At 53.3% G+C, this 25,790-nt stretch overlaps 1 protein-coding gene across 1 annotated transcript in view; it reads left to right on the forward strand.

The window, feature by feature from the left end:
• Positions 1-19,424: 19,424 nt before the first annotated feature.
• Positions 19,425-25,790, forward strand: part of LIPE (lipase E, hormone sensitive type) — a gene marked incomplete at its 3' end in the record, with an annotated part of 33,182 nt that continues 26,816 nt past the window's right edge. Inside the window, exons 1-2 of the mRNA XM_082299901.1 lie at positions 19,425-20,065; positions 23,993-24,100. Of these exons, the coding sequence (XP_082156027.1) occupies positions 19,634-20,065; positions 23,993-24,100 (540 nt within the window). The 5' untranslated portion in view covers positions 19,425-19,633. The remainder of the gene's footprint in view (positions 20,066-23,992; positions 24,101-25,790) is intronic.

A 25,790-nucleotide genomic window follows, 5' to 3' on the forward strand; every position in this document is an offset into this window, starting at 1 on the left:
GGGGATTTGGGGGGATTTTGGGATTCCTTGACCCTTTCCAGGTGGATTTTGGGGGGATTTTTGGGATTTTGGGGTTCCTTGACCCTTTCCAGGTGGATTTTGGGGGAATTTTTGGGGATTTTGGGGTTCCTTGACCCTTTCCAGGTGTATTTTGGGGGGATTTCTGGGGATTTTGGGGTTCCTTGACCCTTTCCAGGTGGATTTTGGGGGGATTTTTGGGATTTTGGGGTTCCTTGACCCTTTCCAGGTGGATTTTGGGGGGATTTTTGGGATTTTGGGCAGATTTGGGGGGATTTTGGGGGGATTTGAGGGGATTTGGGGGGATTTTGGGGATCCTTGACCCTTTCCAGGTGGATTTTGGGGGGATTTCTGGGGATTTTGGCGATCCTTGACCCTTTCCAGGTGGATTTTGGGGGAATTTGGGGGGATTTTGGGGTTCCTTGACCCTTTCCAGGTTCATTTTGATTTGGGGGGATTTTGGGATTCCTTGACCCTTTCCAGGTGGATTTTGGGGGGATTTCGGGGGATTTTGGGGATCCTTGACCCTTTCCAGGTGGATTTGGGGGGGGATTTTTGGGATTTTGGGGTTCCTTGACCCTTTCCAGGTGGATTTTGGGGGGATTTGGGGGGATTTTGGGGTTCCTTGACCCTTTCCAGGTGGATTTTGGGGTTCCTTGACCCTTTCCAGGTGGATTTGGGGGGGGATTTTTGGGATTTTGGGGTTCCTTGACCCTTTCCAGGTGGATTTTGGGGGGATTTGGGGGGATTTTGGGGTTTCTTGACCCTTTCCAGGTGGATTTGGGGGCAATTTTGGGGGGATTTTGGGAGGATTTTGGGGATTTGGGGAGGATTTCTGGGGATTCTGGGGTTCTTTAACCTCTTCCAGGTGGATTCTGGGGCAAGTTGGAGCAATTTGGGGGGATTTTGGGGTTCCTTGACCCTTTCCAGGTGGATTTGGGGGGGATTTTTGGGATTTTGGGATTCCTTGACCCTTTCCAGGTGGATTTTGGGGGGGATTTTTGGGATTTTGGGATTCCTTGACCCTTTCCAGGTGGATTTTGGGGGGATTTTGGGGTTCCTTGACCCTTTCCAGGTGGATTTTGGGGGGATTTCTGGGGATTTTGGGGTTCCTTAACCCTTTCCAGGTTCGTTTTGGGGGAATTTTTGGGATTTTGGGGTTCCGTGACCCTTTCCAGGTGGATTTTGGGGGATTTCTTGGGATTTTGGGGTTCCTTGACCCTTTCCAGGTGGATTTTGGGGGGGATTTTTGGGATTTTGGGATTCCTTGACCCTTTCCAGGTGGATTTTGGGGGGATTTGGGGGGATTTTGGGGATCCTTGACCCTTTCCAGGTGGATTTTGGGGGGATTTGGGGGGATTTTGGGATTCCTTGACCCTTTCCAGGTGGATTTTGGGGGGGATTTCGGGGGATTTTGGGGATCCTTGACCCTTTCCAGGTGGATTTGGGGGGGGATTTTTGGGATTTTGGGGTTCCTTGACCCTTTCCAGGTGGATTTTGGGGGGATTTTGGGGTTCCTTGACCCTTTCCAGGTGGATTTTGGGGGGATTTTGGGGATTTTGGGGATCCTTGACCCTTTCCAGGTGGATTTTGGGGGGATTTGGGGGGATTTTGGGGATCCTTGACCCTTTCCAGGTGGATTTTGGGGGGATTTGGGGGGATTTTGGGGTTCCTTGACCCTTTCCAGGTGGATTTTGGGGTTCCTTGACCCTTTCCAGGTGGATTTTGGGGGGATTTGGGGGGATTTTGGGGTTTCTTGACCCTTTCCAGGTGGATTTGGGGGCAATTTTGGGGGGATTTTGGGAGGATTTTGGGGATTTGGGGAGGATTTCTGGGGATTCTGGGGTTCTTTAACCTCTTCCAGGTGGATTCTGGGGCAAGTTGGAGCAATTTGGGGGGATTTTGGGGTTCCTTGACCCTTTCCAGGTGGATTTGGGGGGGATTTTTGGGATTTTGGGAGGATTTGGGGGGATTTTGGGGCAATTTTGGCCTTCCTTCCCCCTTTCCAGCCACACTTTGGGGGGATTTTCGGGATTTTGGGGGGATTTGTGGGGATTTTGGGCAGATTTGGGGGGATTTTGGGGGGATTTGAGGAGATTTTGGGCAGATTCGGGGAGGATTTGGGGGGATTGGGGGTAATTTTGGGGTTCCTTCCCCCTTTCCAGCTGCATTTTGTGCAGATTTTTGGGATTTGGGGGGATTTTGGGGGGATTTGGGTTCCTTAACCCTTTCCAGGTGGATTTTGGGGAGATTTTTGGGATTTGGGGGGGATTTGGGGGGATTCCAGCCTTCCTTCACCCTTTCCAGCTGCATTTTGGGGGCATTTGCAGGGATTTTCAGGGGATTTGGGGCAGATTTGAAGGGATTTTGGGGGGATTTGGGCGGATTTGAGAGGATTTGGGGGTTCCTCTCCCCTTCCCACCCCCATTCTGCAAAAATTCCTGCCATCCCATCCCCCCCACTCCCACTTCACCCTCCCCCTTCCCCACCCCCTCTCTTGAGGTCAACAAGGTCACCCTTGGGGTCAACGAGCTTGAGGGTCTTGAGGTCAATGGGGTCAACGGGGTCAATGGGGTCGCTCTTGAGGTCAACGGGGTCAGTGGGGTCAGTCTTGGGGTCAACGGGGTCAATGGGGTTGGTCTTGGGATCAACGGGGCCAACGGGGTCACTCTTGAGGTCAGTGGGGTCAACGGGGTTGGGTTTGAGGGTCTTGAGGTCAACGGGGTCAATGGGGTCGCTCTTGAGGTCAACGGGGTCAACGGGGTCACTGGGGTTGGTCTTGGGGTCAGTGGGGTCAGCCTTGAGGTCAATGGGGTCAAGGGGGTTGGGTTTGAGGGTCTTGAGGTCAACGGGGTCAACCGGGTCAGTCTTGGGGTCAACGGGGTCAATGGGGTCGCTCTTGAGGTCAGTGGGGTCAACGGGGTCAGTCTCGGGGTCAACAGGGTCACCCTTGAGGTCAATGAGGTTGAAGGTCTCGAGGTCAACGGGGTTGGTCTTGGGGTCAACGGGGTTGAGGGTCTTGAGGTCAACAGGGTCAATGGGGTCACTCTTGAGGTCAAGGGGGTCAACAGGGTTGGCTTTGAGGGTCTTGAGGTCAACGGGGTCAATGGGGTCGCTCTTGAGGTCAACGGGGTCAACGGGGTCACTGGGGTTGGTCTTGGGGTCAGTGGGGTCGCTCTTGAGGTCAGTGGGGTCAAGGGGGTTGGGTTTGAGGGTCTTGAGGTCAACGGGGTCAACCGGGTCAGTCTTGGGGTCAACGGGGTCAATGGGGTCGCTCTTGAGGTCAAGGGGGTCAACGGGGTCAGTCTTGGGGTCAACAGGGTCACCCTTGAGGTCAATGAGGTTGAAGGTCTCGAGGTCAACGGGGTTGGTCTTGGGGTCAACGGGGTTGAGGGTCTTGAGGTCAACAGGGTCAATGGGGTCAGCCTTGAGGTCAAGGGGGTCAACGGGGTTGGCTTTGAGGGTCTTGAGGTCAACGGGGTCAATGGGGTTGGTCTTGGGGTCAACGGGGCCAACGGGGTTGAGGGTTTTGAGGTCAACAGGGTCAATGGGGTCACTCTTGAGGTCAAGGGGGTCAACGGGGTTGGCTTTGAGGGTCTTGAGGTCAACGGGGTCAACAGGGTCACCCTTGTGGTCAACGAGGTCGAAGCTCTTGGGGTCAACGGCCTTGAGGCTCTTGAGGTGAAGACCTCACCTCCCCTCCCCCCTCCCCCACGCCCTGACCGCCGCCCCCACTCCGGCCAGCGCCTGCCGGACGGCGCCGGACGAGAAGTAGAAGACCAAAGGGTCGATGGCGGCGTTGAGGCTGCTGAGCAGCGTGGCGTAGACGCGCCAGGCCGGGCTGCGGCCCTGCGCGAAGCCCACCACGTGCGAGACGTTGTAGGGGGCGAAGCAGACGCCGAAGATGACCGTGCTGGCCACGGCCAAGCCCACGGCTCGCCGCCGTTTGGCCTTGGGCAAGGCCGGCCTGGCCAGCAGAGCCCGGACGAAGCCGACGTAGCAGAAGACGGTGACGGAGAAAGGGGCGAGGAAGAGGACGAAGAAGAACTCGAGGCGCAGCGGCAGCACGAAGCGCAGCTGGGCCGCCGAGAAGTCGTCGTAGCAGCGGGATGGGCGGTTGGGGGCCGAGGGGTCGGCGGGGTCACCTGTGGGGTCAATGAGGTCAATGGAATCACCCTTGGGGTCAATGGAGTCAATGGGGTGAATGGAGTCACCCTTGGGGTCAATGGGGTCACCCTTGGGGTCAATGGAGTCAATGAGATCAATGGAATCACGCTTGGGGTCAATGGGGTCACCCTTGGGGTCAATGGAGTCAATGAGGTCAATGGAATCACGCTTGGGGTCAATGGGGTCAGTGGGGTCATTGGGGTCACCCTTGGGGTCAATGGAGTCAATGAGATCAATGGAATCACGCTTGGGGTCAATGGGGTCACCTACGGGGTCAGTGAGGTCATTGGGGTCACCCTTGGGGTCAATGGGGTCATTGGAGTCGCCTTTGGGGTCAATTGAGTCAATGGGGTGAATGGAGTCACCCTTGGGGTCAATGGGGTCACCATTGGGGTCAATGGGGTCACCCTTGGGGTCAGTGGAATCACCCTTGGGGTCAGTGAGGTCAATGGGGTCAATGGAGTCACCCTTGGGGTCAATGGGGTCACCCTTGGGGTCAGTGGGGTCAATGGGGTCACTCTTGGGGTCAATGGAGTCAACGAGGTCAATGGAATCACCCTTGGGGTCAATGCGGTCACCCTTGGGGTCAGTGGGGTCACCCTTGGGGTCAGTGGGGTCAATGGAATCACCCTTGGGGTCAATTGAGTCAATGGGGTCACCCTTGGGGTCAATGGGGTCACCCTTGGGGTCAGTGGGGTCAATGGGGTCAATGGAGTCACCATTGGGGTCAATGGGGTCATCCTTGGGGTCAATGGGGTCATCCTTGGGGTCACTGGGGTCACCCTTGGGGTCAGTGGGGTCAATGGGGTCAATGGAGTCACCATTGGGGTCAATGGGGTCAATGGAATCACCCTTGGGGTCAATGGGGTCACCCACGGGGTCAATGGGGTCAATGGAATCCCCCTTGGGGTCAGTTGGGTCAACGGGGTCACCCTTGGGGTCAATGGGGTCAATGGAATCAGTGTTGGGGTCAGTGGGGTCACCCTTGGGGTCAACGGGCTCACTGTTGGGGTCAATGGGGTCACTCTTGGGGTCAGTGGAATCACCCTTGGGGTCAGTGGGGTCAATGGGGTCAATGGAGTCACCATTGGGGTCAATGGGGTCACCCTTGGGGTCAGTGGGGTCAATGGGGTCACTCTTGGGGTCAATGGAGTCAACGAGGTCAATGGAATCACCCTTGGGGTCAATGCGGTCACCCTTGGGGTCAGTGGGGTCAATGGAATCACCCTTGGGGTCAGTTGGGTCAATGGGGTGAATGGAGTCACCATTGGGGTCAATGGGGTCACCCTTGGGGTCAATGGGGTCACCTACGGGGTCAACAGGGTTGGGGGCCCTGGGGAATTTGGGGTTGGAGGTCTTGGGGAGGTTGAGGTTGAGGGTCTTGAGGTCAACGGGGTCAACAGGGTTGGTCTGGGGCTCAATGGGGTCAATGGGGTTGGGTTTGAGGGTCTTGGGGTCAACGGGGTCACCCTTAAGGTCAACGAGGCTGGAGGTCTTGGCGTTAAGGGTCTTGAGGTCAACGGGGTTGGCTTGGAGGGTCTTGAGGTCAACGGGGTTGGCTTGGAGGGTCTTGAGGTCAACGGCGTCAACAGGGTCGGCCTTGAGGTCAACGAGGTTGAGGGTCTTGAGGTCAACGGGGTCAACTGGGTTGGATTTGAGGGTCTTGGGGTCAACGAGGTTGAGGGTCTTGGGGTTAAAGGTCTTGAGGTCAACAGGGTTGGCTTGGAGGGTCTTGAGGTCAACAGGGTTGGGTTTGAGGGTCTTGGGGTCAATGAGCTTGAGGGTCTTGGGGTCAATGGGGTTGAGGGTCTTGGGGTCAATGGGGTTGAGGGTCTTGGGGTCAATGGGGTTGAGGGTCTTGGGGTCAATGGGCTTGAGGGTCTTGGGGTCAACGGGGTCAATGGGGTCACCCTTGTGGTCAATGGGCTTGAGGGTCTTGGGGTCAATGGGGTTGAGGGTCTTGGGGTCAACGAGGTCAACGGGGTCACTCTTGTGGTCAATGGGTTTGAGGGTCTTGGGGTCAATGGGCTTGAGGGTCTTGGGGTCAACGAGGTCAATGGGGTCACCCTTGAGGTCAATGGGGTCAACAGGGTTGGCTTTGAGGGCCTTGGGGTCAACGGGGTCAATGGGGTCACTCTTGGGATCAATGGGCTTGAGGGTCTTGGGGTCAACGGGGTCAACGGGGTCCCCCTTGTGGTCAATGGGTTTGAGGGTCTTGGGGTCAATGGGGTTGAGGGTCTTGGGGTCAACGAGGTCAATGGGGTCACCCTTGAGGTCAATGGGGTCAACAGGGTTGGCTTTGAGGGCCTTGGGGTCAACGGGGTCAACGGGGTCCCCCTTGTGGTCAATGGGTTTGAGGGTCTTGGGGTCAATGGGCTTGAGGGTCTTGGGGTCAACGGGGTCAACGGGGTCACCCTTGAGGTCAATGGGGTCAACAGGGTTGGCTTTGAGGGCCTTGGGGTCAACGGGGTCAATGGGGTCACTCTTGGGGTCAATAGGCTTGAGGGTCTTGGGGTCAATGGGCTTGAGGGTCTTGGGGTCAACGGGGTCCCCCTTGTGGTCAATGGGTTTGAGGGTCTTGGGGTCAATGGGCTTGAGGGTCTTGTGGTCAACGGGGTCAACGGGGTCCCCCTTGTGGTCAATGGGTTTGAGGGTCTTGGGGTCAATGGGCTTGAGGGTCTTGGGGTCAACGGGGTCAACGGGGTCCCCCTTGTGGTCAATGGGTTTGAGGGTCTTGGGGTCAATGGGGTTGAGGGTCTTGGGGTCAACGAGGTCAATGGGGTCACCCTTGAGGTCAATGGGGTCAACAGGGTTGGCTTTGAGGGCCTTGGGGTCAACGGGGTCAACGGGGTCCCCCTTGTGGTCAATGGGTTTGAGGGTCTTGGGGTCAATGGGCTTGAGGGTCTTGGGGTCAACGGGGTCAACGGGGTCACCCTTGAGGTCAATGGGGTCAACAGGGTTGGCTTTGAGGGCCTTGGGGTCAACGGGGTCAATGGGGTCACTCTTGTGGTCAATAGGCTTGAGGGTCTTGGGGTCAATGGGCTTGAGGGTCTTGGGGTCAACGGGGTCCCCCTTGTGGTCAATGGGTTTGAGGGTCTTGGGGTCAATGGGCTTGAGGGTCTTGTGGTCAACGGGGTCAACGGGGTCCCCCTTGTGGTCAATGGGTTTGAGGGTCTTGGGGTCAATGGGCTTGAGGGTCTTGGGGTCAACGGGGTCAACGGGGTCCCCCTTGTGGTCAATGGGTTTGAGGGTCTTGGGGTCAATGGGGTTGAGGGTCTTGAGGTCAACGAGGTCAATGGGGTCACCCTTGAGGTCAATGGGGTCAACAGGGTTGGCTTTGAGGGCCTTGGGGTCAACGGGGTCAATGGGGTCACTCTTGTGGTCAATGGGTTTGAGGGTCTTGGGGTCAATGGGCTTGAGGGTCTTGAGGTCAACGGGGTCAATGGGGTCACTCTTGGGGTCAATGGGCTTGAGGGTCTTGGGGTCAATGGGCTTGAGGGTCTTGAGGTCAACGGGGTCAACGGGGTCCCCCTTGTGGTCAATGGGTTTGAGGGTCTTGGGGTCAATGGGCTTGAGGGTCTTGGGGTCAACGGGGTCAATGGGGTCACCCTTGAGGTCAATGGGGTCAACAGGGTTGGCTTTGAGGGCCTTGGGGTCAACGGGGTCAATGGGGTCACTCTTGTGGTCAATGGGTTTGAGGGTCTTGGGGTCAATGGGCTTGAGGGTCTTGGGGTCAACGGGGTCAATGGGGTCACCCTTGAGGTCAATGGGGTCAACAGGGTTGGCTTTGAGGGCCTTGGGGTCAACGGGGTCAATGGGGTCACTCTTGTGGTCAATGGGTTTGAGGGTCTTGGGGTCAATGGGCTTGAGGGTCTTGAGGTCAACGGGGTCAATGGGGTCACTCTTGTGGTCAATGGGTTTGAGGGTCTTGGGGTCAATGGGGTTGAGGGTCTTGGGGTCAACGGGGTCAATGGGGTCACCCTTGAGGTCAATGGGGTCAACAGGGTTGGCTTTGAGGGTCTTGGGGTCAACGGGGTCAATGGGGTCACTCTTGTGGTCAATGGGTTTGAGGGTCTTGGGGTCAATGGGCTTGAGGGTCTTGGGGTCAACGGGGTCAATGGGGTCCCCCTTGTGGTCAATGGGTTTGAGGGTCTTGGGGTCAATGGGCTTGAGGGTCTTGGGGTCAACGGGGTCCCCCTTGTGGTCAATGGGGTTGAGGGTCTTGGGGTCAATGGGCTTGAGGGTCTTGAGGTCAACGGGGTCAATGGGGTCACTCTTGTGGTCAATGGGTTTGAGGGTCTTGGGGTCAATGGGGTTGAGGGTCTTGGGGTCAACGAGGTCAATGGGGTCACCCTTGAGGTCAATGGGGTCAACAGGGTTGGCTTTGAGGGCCTTGGGGTCAATGGGGTCAATGGGGTCACTCTTGTGGTCAATGGGCTTGAGGGTCTTGGGGTCAATGGGCTTGAGGGTCTTGGGGTCAATGAGGTCAATGGGGTCACCCTTGAGGTCAATGGGTTTGAGGGTCTTGGGGTCAATGGGCTTGAGGGTCTTGGGGTCAACGGGGTCAATGGGGTCACCAGAGTTGGTCTTGAGGTCCACGGCGTTGGCTTTGACGCTCTCTCTCTCGGGCCCATCTCGTCCGTGCAGCTCGGCCACGAAGACCACGGAGCAGTGGCCACCGGCCAGTAGCCACAACAGCGCGCTGATAGCCAGGACGTGGCCGGAGCGGCGGCCCAGTGGCCGCAGCGGGAAGGCCACGCCCAGGTAGCGCTGGACGCTCAGGGCCGCCAGGAAGAGGCCGCTCAAGTACGTGCTGGAGTAGAAGCAGAAATTGGCTACCGGACACAAAGCGGCCGGTAGTGGCCACCTCATGCCGGCCGCGGCTTCGGCCATCTTGAAAGGCAAGAAAAGCAACAGGAGGAGATCGGCGGCCGTGAGGTTGAGGAGGAGGAGGTCGGCTGAGTTGAGGGTGGCCGCTGCTGGCGAGTTGTGGCTACTGGTGGCTAGTCGGCGCCGGGATTTGGCTAGTAGGGTGGCTAAGGTGAAGATGTTGGCCGGGAAGCCGATGGTGAAGGTCAGCACGTAGATGGTCAGCACCAGGGTTGAGGACATGGTGGTGGTGGCCACGGTGGTGGTGGCCACGGTGGTGGTGGTGGTGGTGGCCACGGTGATCGGCTGGGGGGTGGCCACTGCGGTGGTTGGCTGAGGGGGGGAGGGGAGGAGGTGGTCCAAGAGGGTCTCCAGGTGGCCCAGGGAGGACGGAGGTGGCCCAGGAGGTCCCCAGGTGGCCCAAGAGGGTCCCCAAATGGCCCAGGAAGGACAAAGGTGGTCCAAGAAGGTCCCCAGGTGGCCCAGGGAGGACAGAGGTGGCCCAGGAGGTGACCCAGGTGGTCCCCAAGTGGCCCAAGAGGGTCCCCAAGTGGCCCAGGGAGGACAGAGGTGGCCCAAGAGAGTCCCCAGGTGGCCCAGGATGTTCCCAGGTGGTCCAAGAGGGTCCCCAGGTGGCCCAGGGAGGACAGAGGTGGCCCAGGAGGTGACCCAGGTGGTCCCCAAGTGGCCCAAGAGGGTCCCCAAGTGGCCCAGGGAGGACAGAGGTGGCCCAAGAGAGTCCCCAGGTGGCCCAGGATGTTCCCAGGTGGCCCAAGAGGGTCCCCAGGTGGCCCAGAGCATCCCCAAGTGGCCCAGGGGGTCCCCAGGTGGCCCCAAGACGTCCCCAGGTGGCCCCAAGACATCCCCAGGTGGCCCAGAAAGTGGCCCAGGAGGTCCCCAGGTGGTCCCCAGGTGGCCCAAGAGGGTCCCCAGGTGGTTCAGAAGGTGACCCAGGAAGGATGGAGGTGGCCCAGGGGGTTCTCAGGTGGCCCAGGCTGTTCCCAGGTGGCCCAAGAGGTCCCCAAGTGGCCCAGGAGGTGGCCAAGTAGCCCAGGAGGTCCCCAGGTGGTCCAAGAGCTCCCCAGGTGGTCCAAGGTGTCCCCAGGTGGTCCAAGAGGGTCCCCAGGTGGCCCAAGAGGGTCCCCAAGTAGCCCAGGAGGTCCCCAGGTGGCCCAGGAAGGACAGAGGTGGTCCAAGAGGTCCCCAGGTGGCCCAGGCTGTTCCCAGGTGGCCCAAGAGGGTCTCCAGGTGGCCCAGGAAGGACAGAGGTGGTCCAAGAGGGTCCCCAGGTGGCCCCAAGACATCCCCAGGTGGCCCCAAGACATCCCCAGGTGGCCCCAAGACATCCCCAGGTGGCCCAGGAGAAGCCCAGGAAGGATGGAGGTGGCCCAAGAGGTCCCCAGGTGGCCCAAGAGGGTCCCCAAGTAGCCCAGGAGGTCCCCAGGTAGCCCAAGAGGTCCCCAGGTGGTCCAAGGTGTCCCCAGGTGGCCCAGGAGGGTCCCCAGGTGGCCCAGGAGGTCCCCAGGTGGTCCAAGAGGTGGCCCAAGATGATCCCAAGTGGCCCAAGATGTTCCCAGGTGGCCCCAAGACATCCCCAGGTGGCCCCCAGGTGTCCCCAAGTAGCCCAGGAGGTCCCCAGGTGGCCCAGGAAGGACAGAGGTGGCCCAGGAGGTCCCCAGGTGGTCCAAGAGGTCCCCAGGTGGCCCTAGAGGTCCCCAAGTAGCCCAGGAGGTCCCCAGGTGGCCCAGGAAGGACAGAGGTGGCCCAGGAAGGACAGAGGTGGCCCAGGAGGTCCCCAGGTGGTCCAAGAGGTCCCCAGGTGGCCCCAAGACATCCCCAGCTGGCCCAGGAGGTCCCCAGGTAGCCCAGGAGGTCCCCAGGTGGCCCAGGAAGGACAGAGGTGGCCCAAGAGGTCCCCAGGTGGTCCAAGGTGTCCCCAGGTGGCCCAGGAGGGTCCCCAAGTAGCCCAAGAGGTCCCCAAGCCGTCCCCAACCTCCCCTCCCCCACCCCCCCTTGCCCCTCCCCCCACCTACCTGCTCTGCCCCGGCTCCCAAATTCCGGCGTTTTCCACCCAAAACTCGACTCCAGCCGGAAGGGTGGGGGAGGGGCGGGGCCGGGGGGGGGGGGGGGGGGCCGGGGGGTGGGGGAGGGGCTGCGGCTCCGGCGAGGAAGTTTCGGCATTTCCTGACCTCGCCCCTCCCCCACCCTCCCCCAAAAAATCCCCATGGGGGTGGGGGAGGGGCGTGGGAAAAAGGCACTGACCCCTCCCCCACCCCCCCTTTGACCTCGCCCCTCCCCCACCCTCCCCGACCCCTCCCCCACCCCCCCCCATGGGGATTTTTGGGGGTGGGGGAGGGGCGTGGGAAAAAACCGATGGCCCCTCCCCCACCCTCCCCGACCCCTCCCCCACCCCCCCCCGGGGATTTTTGGGGGTGGGGGAGGGGCGTGGGAAAAAGGCACTGACCCCTCCCCCACCTTCCCGACCCCTCCCCCACCCCCGCTTTGATCTCGCCCCTCCCCCACCTCCCAAAAAAATCCCCATGGGGGTGGGGGAGGGGCGTGGGAAAAAAACCGATGGCCCCTCCCCCACCCTCCCCGACCCCTCCCCCACCCCCCCTTGGGGATTTTTGGGGGTGGGGGAGGGGCGTGGGAAAAAACCGATGGCCCCTCCCCCCCCTTTGATCTCGCCCCTCCCCCACCCTCCCCCAAAAAATCCCCATGGGGGTGGGGGAGGGGCGTGGGAAAAAGCCGATGGCCCCTCCCCCAGCCCCGCTTTGACCTCGCCCCTCCCCCACCGCCAATGACCCAATTAACCTTTTAATGAACGAGGATTTTATTGGGGGCGGCGCCGTGTCCCCAAAATGACCCAAAATGGCCCAAAATGGCCCCGAATGACCCAAACTGCCCCCAAATGGCCCCCAAATGACCCAAAATGGCCCCGAATGTCCTCCAATGTCCCAAATGGCCCCAAAATGACCCAAAATGGCCCCGAATGTCCTCCAATGTCCCAAATGGCCCCAAAATGACCCCAAATGGCCCCAAAATGTCCCAGGGTGATCCCAAATGTCCCAAATGGTCCCAAAATGACCCCAAATGACCCCAGAATGACCCAAAATGTCCCCAAAGTGTCCCAAAATGGCCCCAAAATGACCCAAAATGACCCAAAATGACCCAAAATGTACCCAAAATGACCCAAAATGGCCCCGAATGTCCTCCAATGTCCCAAATGGCCCCAAAATGACCCAAAATGGCCCCAAAATGTCCCAAGGTGATCCCAAATGTCCCAAGTGGTCCCAAAATGACCCCAAAATGACCCCAAATGACCCCAGAATGACCCAAAATGTCCCCAAAGTGTCCCAAAATGGCCCCAAAATGACCCAAAATGACCCAAAATGACCCAAAATGTACCCAAAATGACCCAAAATGGCCCCGAATGACCCAAAATGACCCAAAATGACCCAAAATGGCCCCAAAATGTACCCAAAATGAACCAAACTGCCCCAAAATGTCCCCAAAGTGTCCCAAAATGTCCCCAAAATGACCCAAAAATGGCCCCAAATGACCCCAAAATGACCCAAAAATGGCCCCAAAATGACCCCAAATGACCCCAAATGGCCCCAAATGACCCCAAATGACCCAAAATGGCCCTAAAATGTACCCAAAATGACCCAAAATGGCCCAAAATGGCCCCGAATGACCCAAAATGTCCCAAAATGGCCCCAAAATGACCCAAAATGGCCCCAAAATGACCCCGAAATGACCCAAAATGTCCCACAATGTCCCCAAAATGACCCAAAATGTCCCAAACTGACCCCAAATGATCCAAAATGACCCAAAATGACCCGAAATGTCCCGAAATGTCTCCCAAAAGACACAAACTGCCCCAAAATTACCCAAACCGCCCCAAACTGCCCCAAAATGTCCCCAAAATGGCCCCAAATAGCCCCAAAATGGCCCAAAATGGCCCAAAATGTCCCAAAATGGCCCCAAAATGACCCCGAAATGACCCAAAATGTCCCACAATGTCCCCAAAATGACCCAAAATGTCCCAAACTGACCCCAAATGATCCAAAATGACCCAAAATGACCCGAAATGTCCCGAAATGTCTCCCAAAAGACACAAACTGCCCCAAAATTACCCAAACCGCCCCAAACTGCCCCAAAATGTCCCCAAAATGGCCCCAAATAGCCCCAAAATGGCCCAAAATGGCCCAAAATGTCCCAAAATGGCCCCAAAATGACCCAAAATGCCCCAAACTGGGGCCACCGGGAGGGACTTGGGGACACAGGGGACAAAGCTGTCCCCAAAACCAACGAGAAGAGCTCGAGTTCTACAAGGGACAATTTTGGGTGGTTTTGGGTCATTTTGGGTCATTTTTGGTCTTTTTGGGTCATTTGTGATCACTTTTGGTCATTTTGGGTCATTTTAGGTCATTTGCGGTCGATTTTCGAGCGGTTTGCGGCAGTTTTTGGACGCGTGTGGGATTCGGGGGAAGTTTTAGGAGAGTTCGGGTGAAGTTTGGATCATTTTTGGGTCATTTTCGGCCGATTTTGGGCCATTTTTGGGTTATTTTGGGGGCTTTTTTTTTTTTTTTTTTTAGGCCGCGGCGGTCACGTGATCGGCCGGGCCCGTTGCCATAGCGACGCGCCCTGGGCGCTCTCCTCTGATTGGCGGCATTCCGTCACGTGACGGCGGAAATCCGCGCTCTGATTGGCCGAGAGGAGTCACCCGCTCGCGAACGGCGGGCGCTGATTGGGCAGTGCCGAGTCACGTGTGCGGAAGTGGCGGGGCGGGGGAGCCACAGGTGGGAGCGCCCCGGGGGGAGGGGGGGGGGGCTCCAAAATTTGGGGGGGGGGGGGGAGGGGGAGGGGGGAGACCCCCGGGTGGGGGAGGGGAGGGAAGGGGGGGGAAGAATCCAGAAAGGGGGAAAATTGACCGAAAACGGCCCCAAACTGCCCCAAAAATTGCCTGGAAATGCCCCGAAATGGCCAAAAATCTCGAAATGTCCCAAAAGTTCCTGAAATTGCCCCAAAAGTGCCCAAAGGCGACGTCAAAGGAGCCCGAACTGCCCCGAAACTGCCCCAAAAGGACACGAAAGGCCCCAAAACTTCCCCAAAATTGCCTCGGAATTGGCTCAAAATGCCCCAAAATGCCCCAAAATTCCACGAATTGTCCCCAAAAGCCAAAAACTGCTCCTCAAATGGCCCTGAAATGCCCCAAAACTGCAGCAACCCCCCCGAATCCCCCCAAAATCCCCTAAACCTCCCAAAATCCCCCCCAAATGCCCCAAATCCCCCCAAAATTCCCAAATCCCCCAAATTCTCCTCGAACCGCCCCCAAAATCCCCCCAATTCCCCTCTAAATTCCCCAAAATCCCCCCCAAATCCCCCAAATCCCAAAAAACTCCCCAAAATCCCCAAATTTCCCCCAAATGCCCCCCAAATCTCCCCAAAATCCCCCTAATCCCCCTAAAATCCCTCTAAAATCTCCGAATTTCTCCAAAATCCCCCCAAATTTCCCCCCAATTCCCCAAATTCCCCCACCAAATCCTCCTGAAATTTCCTAAAATCTCTCAAAGACGCCCAAATTCCCCCAAAATCCCCCTCAAATCCCACTGAAATCCCCCCAAATTCCCCAAAATCCCCCCAAATCCCCCCAAATTCCCCCCCAAAATCCCCGGAATCCCCCTAAAATCTCCAATTTTCCCCGAAATCCCCCCAAATCCCCCTGAAATTTCCTAAAATCCCCCAAAGACCCCCAAAATCCCCCCAAATCCCCCCAAAATCCCCAGAAAATGCCCCCAAATCCCCCCAAAACGCCCCAAAATTCCCTAAAATCCCCCAAATCCCCCCACATTTCCCCCAAATCCCCAAAATCTCCCGAAATTCCCCAAAATCCCCCCAACCCCCCGAATTTCCCCCAAATCTCCCAAAATCCCCCAAAATCCCCCCCAAATCCCCCCAAAATCCCCCAAAATCCCCCGAATGCACCCAACCCCCACAAATCCCCCCCAAAATCCCCCAAAATCCCCCCAAAATCCCCCAAAATCCCCCCAAAAATCCCCCCAAATCCCCCTAAAATTCCCCTAAAATCTCCAAATTTCCCCCAAATCCCCCCAGAATCCCCCCAAAAATCCCTAAAATCCCCCCAAATTCTCCAAAATCCCATAAAATCCCCAAAACCCCCCCAAAAATTCTCCCAAATCCCCCCCAAAATCCCCCAAATCCCCCCAAAATTCCCCTAAAATCTCCAAATTTTCCCCAAATTCTCCAAAATCCCCCCAAAATCCCCCCAACCCCCCCCCAATTCCCCTCCCCCCCCAGTCCCCTGTCCCGGTTCCCTTTGGCCCCTCCCCCCCCTCCCCCCCCGTCCCCTCTGACCCAAAATTCCCCAAATTTTTGCTCCGTTTCCCAATTTTTTCCCTCCCGGGACCCCCCGCGGCCCCTCCCCCATTCCCAGCCCGGGGTTGGGATGGGGGGGGGGGGGGAGGGGAATTTGGGGGGAATTTGGGAGATTTTTGGGGGATTTGGGGAGATTTTGGGGGGGATTTTGGGGATTTTAGGGGGAATTTGGGGATTTTGAGGGGATCTTGGAGGGATTTTGGGGGGATTTGGGGGAATTTTGGGGATTTAGGGGGATTTTAGGGAATTTTAGGGGGATTTTGGGGGAATTTTAGGGGGATTTTGGGGATTTTAGGGAGAATTTGGGGATTTTGAGGGGATCTTGGAGGGATTTTGGGGGGATTTGGGGGAATTTTGGGGATTTTGGGGGGATTTAGGGGGATTTTGGGGGGATTTTGGGGGAATTTTAGGGGGATTTTGGGGATTTTAGGGGGAATTTGGGGATTTTGAGGGGATCTTGGAGGGATTTTGGGGGGATTTGGGGGAATTTTGGGGATTTTGGGGGGATTTTAAGGGGATTTTAGGGAATTTTAGGGGGATTTTAGGGAATTTTAGGGGGATTTTGGGGGAACTTTAGGGGGATTTTGGGGATTTTAGGGGGAATTTGGGGATTTTGAGGGGATCTTGGAGGGATTTTGGGGGGATTTGGGGGAATTTTGGGGATTTTGGGGGGATTTTAAGGGGATTTTAGGGAATTTTAGGGGGATTTTGGGGGAATTTTAGGGGGATTTTGGGGGAACTTTAGGGGGATTTTGGGGATTTTAGGGGGAATTTGGGGATTTTGAGGGGATCTTGGAGGGATTTTGGGGGGATTTGGGGGAATTTTGGGGATTTTGGGGGGATTTTAAGGGGATTTTAGGGAATTTTAGGGGGATTTTGGGGGAATTTTAGGGGGATTTTGGGGGAACTTTAGGGGGATTTTGGGGATTTTAGGGGGAATTTGGGGATTTTGAGGGGATCTTGGAGGGATTTTGGGGGGATTTGGGGGAATTTTGGGGATTTTGGGGGGATTTTAAGGGGATTTTGGGGGGATTTGGGGGAATTTTGGGGATTTTGGGGGGATTTTAGGGGGATTTTAGGGAATTTTAGGGGGATTTTGGGGGCGGTTCAAGGAGAATTTGGGGGATTTGGAAATTTTGGGGGGATTTGGGGCGATTTTGGGGGATTTTGGGGGGATTTGTGGAGGTTGGGTGCATTCGGGGGGTTTTGGGGGATTTTTAGGAGAATTTTGGGGATTTGGGGGAATTTGGGGGGGATTTTCGGGATTTTAGGAGAATTTTGGGGGGTATTTTAGGGGGATTTGGGGATTTTTGGGGATTTGGGGGGATTTTAGGTGGAATTGGGGGATTTTGAGGGGATCTTGGGGAATTTGGGGGAATTTTGGGCGATTTTGGGGGGAAATTTGGGGATTTTAAGGGGATTTTAGGGGGAATTTGGGGATTTTGAGGGGATCTTGGAGGGATTTTGGGGGGATTTTAGGGAATTTTAGGGGGATTTTGGGTGAGATTTGGGAGGTTTTGGGGGTTTTGAGGAGATTTTGAGGGGATTTGGGGGAATTTGGGGGATTTTAGGGGGATTCTGGGGATTTTGGGGGATTTTGGGGGGGATTTGTGGGGGTTGGGTGCATTTGGGGAATTTTGGGGGGATTTTTAGGAGAATTTTGGGGATTTGGGGGGGATTTTGGGGAATTTTTTGGGGATTTTTGGGAGATTTTGGGATATTTTGGGGGATTTGGGGATATTTTGGGGGATTTTGGGGAGATTTTGGGGCGATTTTGGGGGATTTTGGGGTGATTTTGAGCAATTCCCAAATCCCCCCCTCCCCCCAATTCCGCCCCTCCCCCCGCCCCGCCCCTCCCCCCGCCCCGCCCCCTCCCCCTGCAGGGTTCGGGACGGAGCCGGGAGCCTCCCAGTTCAAACCAGTTCAGCCCAGTTCAGCCCAGTGACCTCCCGGGACTCCCCCCAGGACCATCCCAGGACCCCCCCGGACCATCCCAGTTCATCCCAGTGGCTCCCAGTGGCTCCCAGTGACCTCCCGGTGGACATCCAGGATCGTCCCAGTTCGTCCCAGTTCGTCCCAGTTCATTCCAGTTCAGCCCAGTGACCTCCCGGTGGACATCCAGGATCGTCCCAGTTCGTCCCAGTTCGTCCCAGTTCATCCCAGTGGCTCCCAGTGGCTCCCAGTGACCTCCCGGTGGATTCCAGCGCTGTTCCAGTGGCTCCCAGTTCATCCCAGTGGCTCCCGGTGGACATCCAGGACTGTCCCAGTTCATCCCAGTGGCTCCCAGTGACCCTCCAGGACCACCCAGGACCGTCCCAGTGGCTCCCAGTTCATCCCAGTGGCTCCCAGTGACCACCCAGGACCACCCAGGACCATCCCAGTGGCTCCCAGTGGCTCCCAGTGATCTTCCAGGACCGTCCCAGTGGCTCCCAGTGGCTCCCAGTGGCTCCCAGTGACCCTCCAGGACCACCCAGGACCGTCCCAGTGGCTCCCAGTTCATCCCAGTGGCTCCCAGTGACCACCCAGGACCACCCAGGACCATCCCAGTGGCTCCCAGTGGCTCCCAGTGATCTTCCAGGACCGTCCCAGTGGCTCCCAGTTCATCCCAGTGGTTCCCAGTGGACATCCAGGACATCCAGGACCACCCAGCACCATCCCAGTGGCTCCCAGTGACCCTCCAGGACCATCCCAGTGGCTCCCAGTGGCTCCCAGTGACCCTCCAGGAGCATCCAGCACCATCCCAGTTCATCCCAGTGGCTCCCAGTTCAGCCCAGTGACCTACCAGGACCATCCAGGATCACCCAGGACCCTCCCAGTTCATCCCAGTGGCTCCCAGTGGATTCCAGCGCTGTTCCAGTGGCTCCCAGTTCATCCCAGTTCATCCCAGTGACCACCCCGGGACCACCCCGGGACTACTCAGGACCCTCCCAGTGGATCCCAGTGACCTCCCAGTGACCTCCCAGTGACCTCCCAGTGACCGCCAGCAACGTCCAGCGACGTCCAGCGACCTCCCAGTCCCTCCCAGTGCCCCCCCAGTTCCCTCCCAGTCCCTCCCAGTCCCTCCCAGTTCCCTCCCAGTCCCTCCCAGTGTCCCCCCAGTTCCCTCCCAGTCCCTCCCAGTCCCTCCCAGTGCCCCCCAGTTCCCTCCCAATCTTTCCCAGTCCTCTCCCAGTTCCTCCCAGTCCCTCCCAGTGCCCCCCAGTCACCCCAGATCCCCTCCCAATCCCCTCCCAGTCCCTCCCAATCCCCTCCCAGTCCCTCCCAGTCCCTCCCAATCCCCTCCCAGTCCCTCCCAGTCCCTCCCAGTCCCTCCCAGTCCCTCCCAGTCCCTCCCAATCCCCTCCCAGTCCCTCCCAATCCCCTCCCAATCCCCCCCAATCCCCTCCCAATCCCCCCCAATCCCTCCCAATCCCTCCCAATCCCTCCCAGTCCCTCCCAGTCCCCCCCAATCCCTCCCAGTCCCTCCCAGTCCCTCCCAGTTCCCCTCCATCCCCTCCCAATCCCCTCCTAGTCCCTCCCAGTCCCTCCCAGTCCCTCCCAGTCCCTCCCAATCCCTCCCAGTCCCTCCCAGTGCCCCCCAATCCCTCCCAGTCCCTCCCAATCCCTCCCAGTCCCTCCCAGTCCCTCCCAATCCCCTCCCACTCTTCCCCAATCCCCTCCCAGTCCCTCCCAGTCCCTCCCAGTCCCTCCCAATCCCTCCCAATCCCCCCCAATCCCTCCCAGTCCCTCCCAGTCCCTCCCAATCCCTCCCAGTCCCTCCCAATCCCCTCCCACTCTTCCCCAATCCCCTCCCAGTCCCTCCCAGTCCCTCCCAGTCCCTCCCAGTCCCTCCCAATCCCCTCCCAATCCCTCCCAGTCCCTCCCAATCCCTCCCAATCCCCCCCAATCCCTCCCAGTCCCTCCCAGTCCCTCCCAATCCCTCCCAGTCCCTCCCAATCCCCTCCCACTCTTCCCCAATCCCCTCCCAGTCCCTCCCAGTCCCTCCCAGTCCCTCCCAGTCCCTCCCAATCCCCTCCCAATCCCCTCCCAGTCCCTCCCAGTCCCTCCCAGTCCCCTCCCAGTCCCTCCCAGTCCCTCCCAATCCCCTCCCACTCTTCCCCAATCCCCTCCCAATCCCTCCCAGTCCCTCCCAGTCCCCTCCCAGTCCCCTCCCAGTACCCTCCCAGTGCCCCTCCCCATGGATCCCCTGCAGTCCCTGCAGCTCCTGGCCAGTGACAACCTCTCTTTCTTCGCCCTTTCCCGCTCCACCTCGGGCACCTCGCGGCGTTTCTGCGACGCCTGCGCCGCCCTCCTGCGCCACGGTCGCCACCTGGGCCCCGCCCTGGCCCACCTGAGCCGCGTGGCTCCCGACTTCGACCTGGACGAAGCCACGCCGGGCAACGGCTACCGCAGCTTGCTGCAGGTGGTCCACGAGTGCCTGCAGAGGGCCGTGGAGCGGAGCCGCTTCGTGGCCACGCACCGCAGGAGCCTCTTCTTCCGCGGGGCCGCCAACGCGGCCGAGCTGGAGGCGCTGGCGGCGGCGCTGGCCCAGCTGCGGGCGCTGCTCGCCCTGGCCGCGAGGATGGCCCAGGTAGCCCAGGGAGGCTGCCTGTTCCCCGATGGGGTCAAGGTGGGCGAGGAGGAGGAGGAGGGATTTTTTTGGGGTTTTTTTTTTGATTTTTGGGGGGGTTTTTTTTAGGATTTTTCGGGGAGCTTTGGGGATGTTTGGGGGGGGGGTTTATTTTTTTTGGATTTTTGAGGGGGTTTTTGGGGGGTTTTGGGGGTTTTTTTTAGAAGTTTTGGGGATTTTTAGGGAATTTTTGGGGTGATTTTGGGGAAGTGGTTTTTTTGAATTTTTGAGGAATTTTTTGGGAATTTTTTTGGATTTTTTTTGGATATTTTTGGGTAGTTTTGGGGATTTTTTTTAAATTTTTTGGGGATTTTTTGGGGGGATTTTTTTGGATTTTTGGGGGATTTTTTTGGAATTTTGGGGGATTTTTTGGGGAATTTTTCTTGGGATTTTTGGGGGGATTTTTTTGGAAATTTTGGGGGTGTCTTTGGAATTCTTCTGGTAATTTTGGGGATTTTTGGGGATTTTTTGGGGAGCTTTGGGGATGTTTGGGGGGGGTTGTTTTTTTGGATTTGTGAAGGGTTTTTTGGGGTTTTGGGGGCGTTTGGGGGGTTTTTAAGAAGTTTTGGGGGTTTTGGGGTTTTTTTTGGGATTTTTAGGGAATTTTTGGGGTAATTTTGGGGAAATTTTGTTTGAATTTTTGAGGAATTTTTTTGGGAATTTTTTCGGAATTTTTTTGGATTTTTTTGGGTAGTTTTGGGGATTTTTTTTAAATTTTTTGGGGATTTTTTGGGGGGATTTTTTTTGATTTTTGGGGGGTTTTTTAGGATTTTTCGGGGAGCTTTGGGGATTTTTTTGGGGGGGGTATTTTTTTTGGATTTGTGAAGGGGTTTTTGGGGGGTTTTGGGGGGGTTTTGGGGGTTTTTTTTAGAAGTTTTGGGGATTTTTTGGGGATTTTTAGGGAATTTTTGGGGTGATTTTGGGGAAAATTTTTTTGAATTTTTGAGGAATTTTTTGGGAATTTTTTGGGAATTTTTTTGGATTTTTTTGTGTAGTTTTGGGGATTTTTTTAAAATTTTTTGGGGATTTTTTGGGGGGATTTTTTTGGATTTTTGGGGGATTTTTTTGGAATTTTGGGGGATTTTTTTGGAATTTTTTTGGGATTTTTGGGGGCTTTTTTTGGAAATTTTGGGGGTGTCTTTGGAATTCTTCTGGTAATTTTGGGGATTTTTGGGGATTTTTTGGGGAGCTTTGGGGATGTTTGGGGGGGGGTTGTTTTTTTGGATTTGTGAAGGGTTTTTTGGGGGTTTTGGGGGGGTTTTGGGGGTTTTTTTAGAAGTTTTGGGGGTTTTTTGGGATTTTTAGGGAATTTTTGGGGTGATTTTGGGGAAATTTTGTTTGAATTTTTGAGGAATTTTTTGGGAATTTTTTGGGGAATTTTTTTGGATTTTTTTGGGTAGTTTTGGGGAATTTTTTTAAATTTTTTGGGGATTTTTTGGGGGGATTTTTTTTGATTTTTGGGGGGTTTTTTAGGATTTTTCGGGGAGCTTTGGGGATGTTTGGGGGGGGTTGTTTTTTTGGATTTGTGAAGGGTTTTTTGGGGTTTTGGGGGGGTTTGGGGGGTTTTTTTAGAAGTTTTGGGGATTTTTTGGGATTTTTTTGGGATTTTTACGGAATTTTTGGGGTGATTTTGGGGAAGTGTTTTTTTTGAATTTTTGAGGAATTTTTTGGGAATTTTTTGGGGATTTTTTTTGGATTTTTTTGGGTAGTTTTGGGGATTTTTTTAAAATTTTTTGGGGATTTTTTGGGGGGATTTTTTTTGATTTTTGGGGGGTTTTTTAGGATTTTTCGGGGAGCTTTGGGGATTTTTTTGGGGGGGGGTTATTTTTTTTGGATTTGTGAAGGGGTTTTTTGGGGTTTTGGGGGGTTTTGGGGGTTTTTTTAGAAGTTTTGGGGTTTTTTTGGGATTTTTTGGGGATTTTTAGGGAATTTTTGGGGTGATTTTGGGGAAAATTTTTTTGAATTTTTGAGGAATTTTTTGGGAATTTTTTCGGAATTTTTTTGGATTTTTTTGGGTAGTTTTGGGGATTTTTTTAAAATTTTTTGGGGATTTTTTGGGGGGATTTTTTTGGATTTTTGGGGGATTTTTTTGGATTTTTGGGGGATTTTTTTGGATTTTGGGGGATTTTTTTGGAATTTTTTTGGGATTTTTGGGGGCATTTTTTTGGAAATTTTGGGGGTGTCTTTGGAATTCTTCTGGTAATTTTGGGGATTTTTGGGGATTTTTTGGGGAGCTTTGGGGATGTTTTGGGGGGGGTTGGTTTTTTGGATTTGTGAAGGGTTTTTTGGGGTTTTGGGGGGGTTTTGGGGGTTTTTTTAGAAGTTTTGGGGGTTTTTTGGGATTTTTTTGGGATTTTTAGGGAATTTTTGGGGTGATTTTGGGGAAGTGTTTTTTTTGAATTTTTGAGGAATTTTTTTGGGAATTTTTTGGGGATTTTTTTTGGATTTTTTTGGGTAGTTTTGGGGATTTTTTTTAAATTTTTTGGGGATTTTTTGGGGGGATTTTTTTGGATTTTTGGGGGATTTTTTTGGATTTTTGGGGGATTTTTTTGGAATTTTGGGGGATTTTTTGGGGAATTTTTTTGGGATTTTTGGGGGCATTTTTTTGGAAATTTTGGGGGTGTCTTTGGAATTCTTCTGGTAATTTTGGGGATTTTTGGGGATTTTTTGGGGTTTTTTTGGAATTTTTGGGGGGTTTTTTTGGGATTTTTGGGGGGATTTTTTTGGAAATTTTGGGGGTGTTTTTGGAATTCTTCTGGTAATTTTGGGGATTTTTGGGGATTTTTTGGGGTTTTTTTGGAATTTTTGGGGTTTTTTTTTGGGATTTTTGGGGGGATTTTTTTTGGAAATTTTGGGGATGTTTTTGGAATTCTTCTGGTAATTTTGGGGATTTTTTGGGGTTTCTTTGGAATTTTTGGGGGTTTTTTTGGGATTTTTGGGGGGATTTTTTTTGAAATTTGGGGGATGTCTTTGGAATTCTTCTGGTAATTTTGGGGATTTTTTGGGGATTTTTTGGGATTTTTTTTGGGAATTTTTGGGGGATTTTTTTTTGGAATTTAGGAGGAGGAGGAGGAATTTTGGAGTGGGGTTTTTGGGATTTTTTTGTGAATTTTTGGGGAATTTTTTTGGAATTTTTTCTGGTAATTTTGGGGAATTTTTTTGGAATGTTGGGAACTTTTTTGGAACTCTTTCAGCAGGAGGAGGAGGAGGAGGAGGAGGAATTTTGGAGTGGGGTTTTTTGGTAATTTTGGGGATTTTTTTGGGATTGTTGGGATTTTTTTGGAATTTTTTGGGGATTTTTTTGGAATTTTTGGGGAATTTTTGGGGATTTTTTGGGAATTTTTGGGGATTTTTTTTGGAATTTTTGGGGTAATTTTGGGGATTTTTTTTTTGAATTTTTGGCGAATTTTTGGGATTTTTTTTTTTTTGGAATTTTTGGGGAATTTTTTGGGGAATTTTTCTGGTAATTTTGGGGGATTTTTTTTTAACTTTTGGGGAATTTTTGGGGAATTTTTTGGGGAATTTTTTCTGGTAATTTTGGGGGATTTTTTTTAACTTTTGGGGAATTTTTGGGGAACTTTTTTGGAACTTTTTCGGCAGCAAGAGGAAGAGGAGGAGGAGGGGGAGGAGGAGGAATTTTGGAGTGGGGTTTTTCTGGTAATTTTGGGGATTTTTTTTGGAATCTTTTTGGAATTTTTTGGGAATTTTTTCCGGTAATTTTGGGGAAATTGTTTTGAATTTTGGGAACTTTTTTGGACCTTTTTCAGCAGCAGGAGGAGGAGGAGGAATTTTGGAGTGGGGTTTTTGGGATTGTTTTGTGGATTTTTGGGGAATTTTTCTGGTGATTTCGGGGGGATTTTTTTTTTTTTTTTTTTTTTTTAACTTTGGGGGAATTTTTGGGGAACTTTTTTGGAACTTTTTCGGCAGCAGGAGGAGGAGGAGGAGGAGGGGGAGGAAGGCATCAGCGAGGTGGTGCTGCGGGAGTACAGCACGATGCACAACGGCTGCTTCTACGGGCGCTGCCTCGGCTTCCAGGTGAGCGCGACGGGGGCGTTTGGGGGATTTTGGGGGATTTTGGGGATTTTTTGGGAATTTTTGGGAATTTTGGGGATTTTTGGGGATTTTTTGGGGGATTTTTTGGGAATTTTTAACAATTTTTTGGGAATTTCGGGGGGATTTTTAGGGAATTTTTTGGGATTTTTTTGGGATTTTTTTGGATTTTTTTTTTATTTTTTGGGAATTTTTGGGGAAATTTTTTTTGGATTTTTTTGGGATTTTTTTGGATTTTTATTTGATTTTTTTGGGAATTTTGGGGGGATTTTTTTTTGGTATTTTAAAGAATTTTCCGGATTTTTTGGAATTTTTTGGAGTTTTTTGACAGTTTATGGGAATTTTTTGGGAATCTTGGGGAATTTTTGGGGATTTTGGGGATTTTTTGGGAATTTTTGAAGTGATTTTTGGGAATTTTTCGGAACTATTTTGGGGATTTTTAGGGAATTTTTTGGATTATTTTTGGATTTTTAGGGAATTTTTGGGGGATTTTTTTTAATTTTTGGGGATTTTTTGAAATTTGTAGGGAATTTTTGGAGAATTTTTGGGGGTTTTTTTGGAATTTTTTTGGGAATTTTTAACAATTTTTGGGAATTTTTTAGGGATTTTTAGGGATTTTTTTGGGATTTTTTGGGGAATTTTTAGGGAATTTTTAACAATTTTTGGGAAATTTTTGCAACTCTTTGGAGTTTTTTGACAATTTATGGGAATGTTTTGGGAATTTTACAGAATTTTTGGGGATTTTTGGGTTTTTGGGGGGATTTTTGGAGTAATTTTTGGGAATTTTTAGGGAATATTTTGGGGATTTTTAAGGAATTTTTTGGAATTTTGGGGGGATTTTTTTGGAATTTTTGGGGATTTTTGGAAATTTGTAGGGAATTTTTTCAGAATTTTTGGGGGGTTTTTGGGAATTTTTTTTTTTAATTTTTGGAGAACTTTTAGGGGAATTTTTGGGATTTTTTGGGAAATTTTTGGGAGTTTTTGGGGAATTTTTGGAGGAATTTTTGGGTATTTTTTGGGGGATTTGGGGAATTTTTTGGGGAAAATGAGGGAAAATTCCTCTTTTTTGAGGAATTTTTGGGAATTTTTGGGGGGTATTTTGGGAATTTTTTTGAATTTTTAGGGAATTTTTAGGGATTTTTTTGGTAATTTTTGGGAAATTTTTTGAGTAATTTCTGGGAACTTTTGGGGGGATTTGGGGGATTTTTTGGGGTTTTTTTGAGGGATTTTTGGGAATTTTTTGGGGGAGTTTGGGAATTTTTGGGAATTTTTCAGGAATTTTTGGGGATTTTTTGGGGAATTTCTTGAGTAATTTCTGGGAATTTTTGGGGATTTTTTGGGACATTTTGGGAATTTTTGGGGGGATTTTTTCAGGAATTTTTCGGGAATTCTTTGGGAATTTTTGGGGAACTTTTTGGGAATTTTTCGAGAATTTTTGGGGAACTTTTGGGGATTTTTTTGAGAAATTTTTTGGGGATTTTTGGGACTTTCGGGGGATTTTTTGGGGAATTTTTGGGATGGAGGAATTGGTTGGTTTTGGCTCTGTTGACCCTTGGTTGGTCTTGGCTTGACCATTGGCCTGGCCTTGACCATTGGTTGGTTGACCTTGGCTTCGTTGACCCTTGGTTGGTCTCAGGTTGACCTTTGGCCTGGCCTTGACCATTGGTTGGTTGAA

This window comes from Coloeus monedula (genome assembly GCF_965178545.1).
Source record: "Coloeus monedula genome assembly, chromosome: 35".
Classification (NCBI taxonomy): domain Eukaryota; kingdom Metazoa; phylum Chordata; class Aves; order Passeriformes; family Corvidae; genus Coloeus; species Coloeus monedula.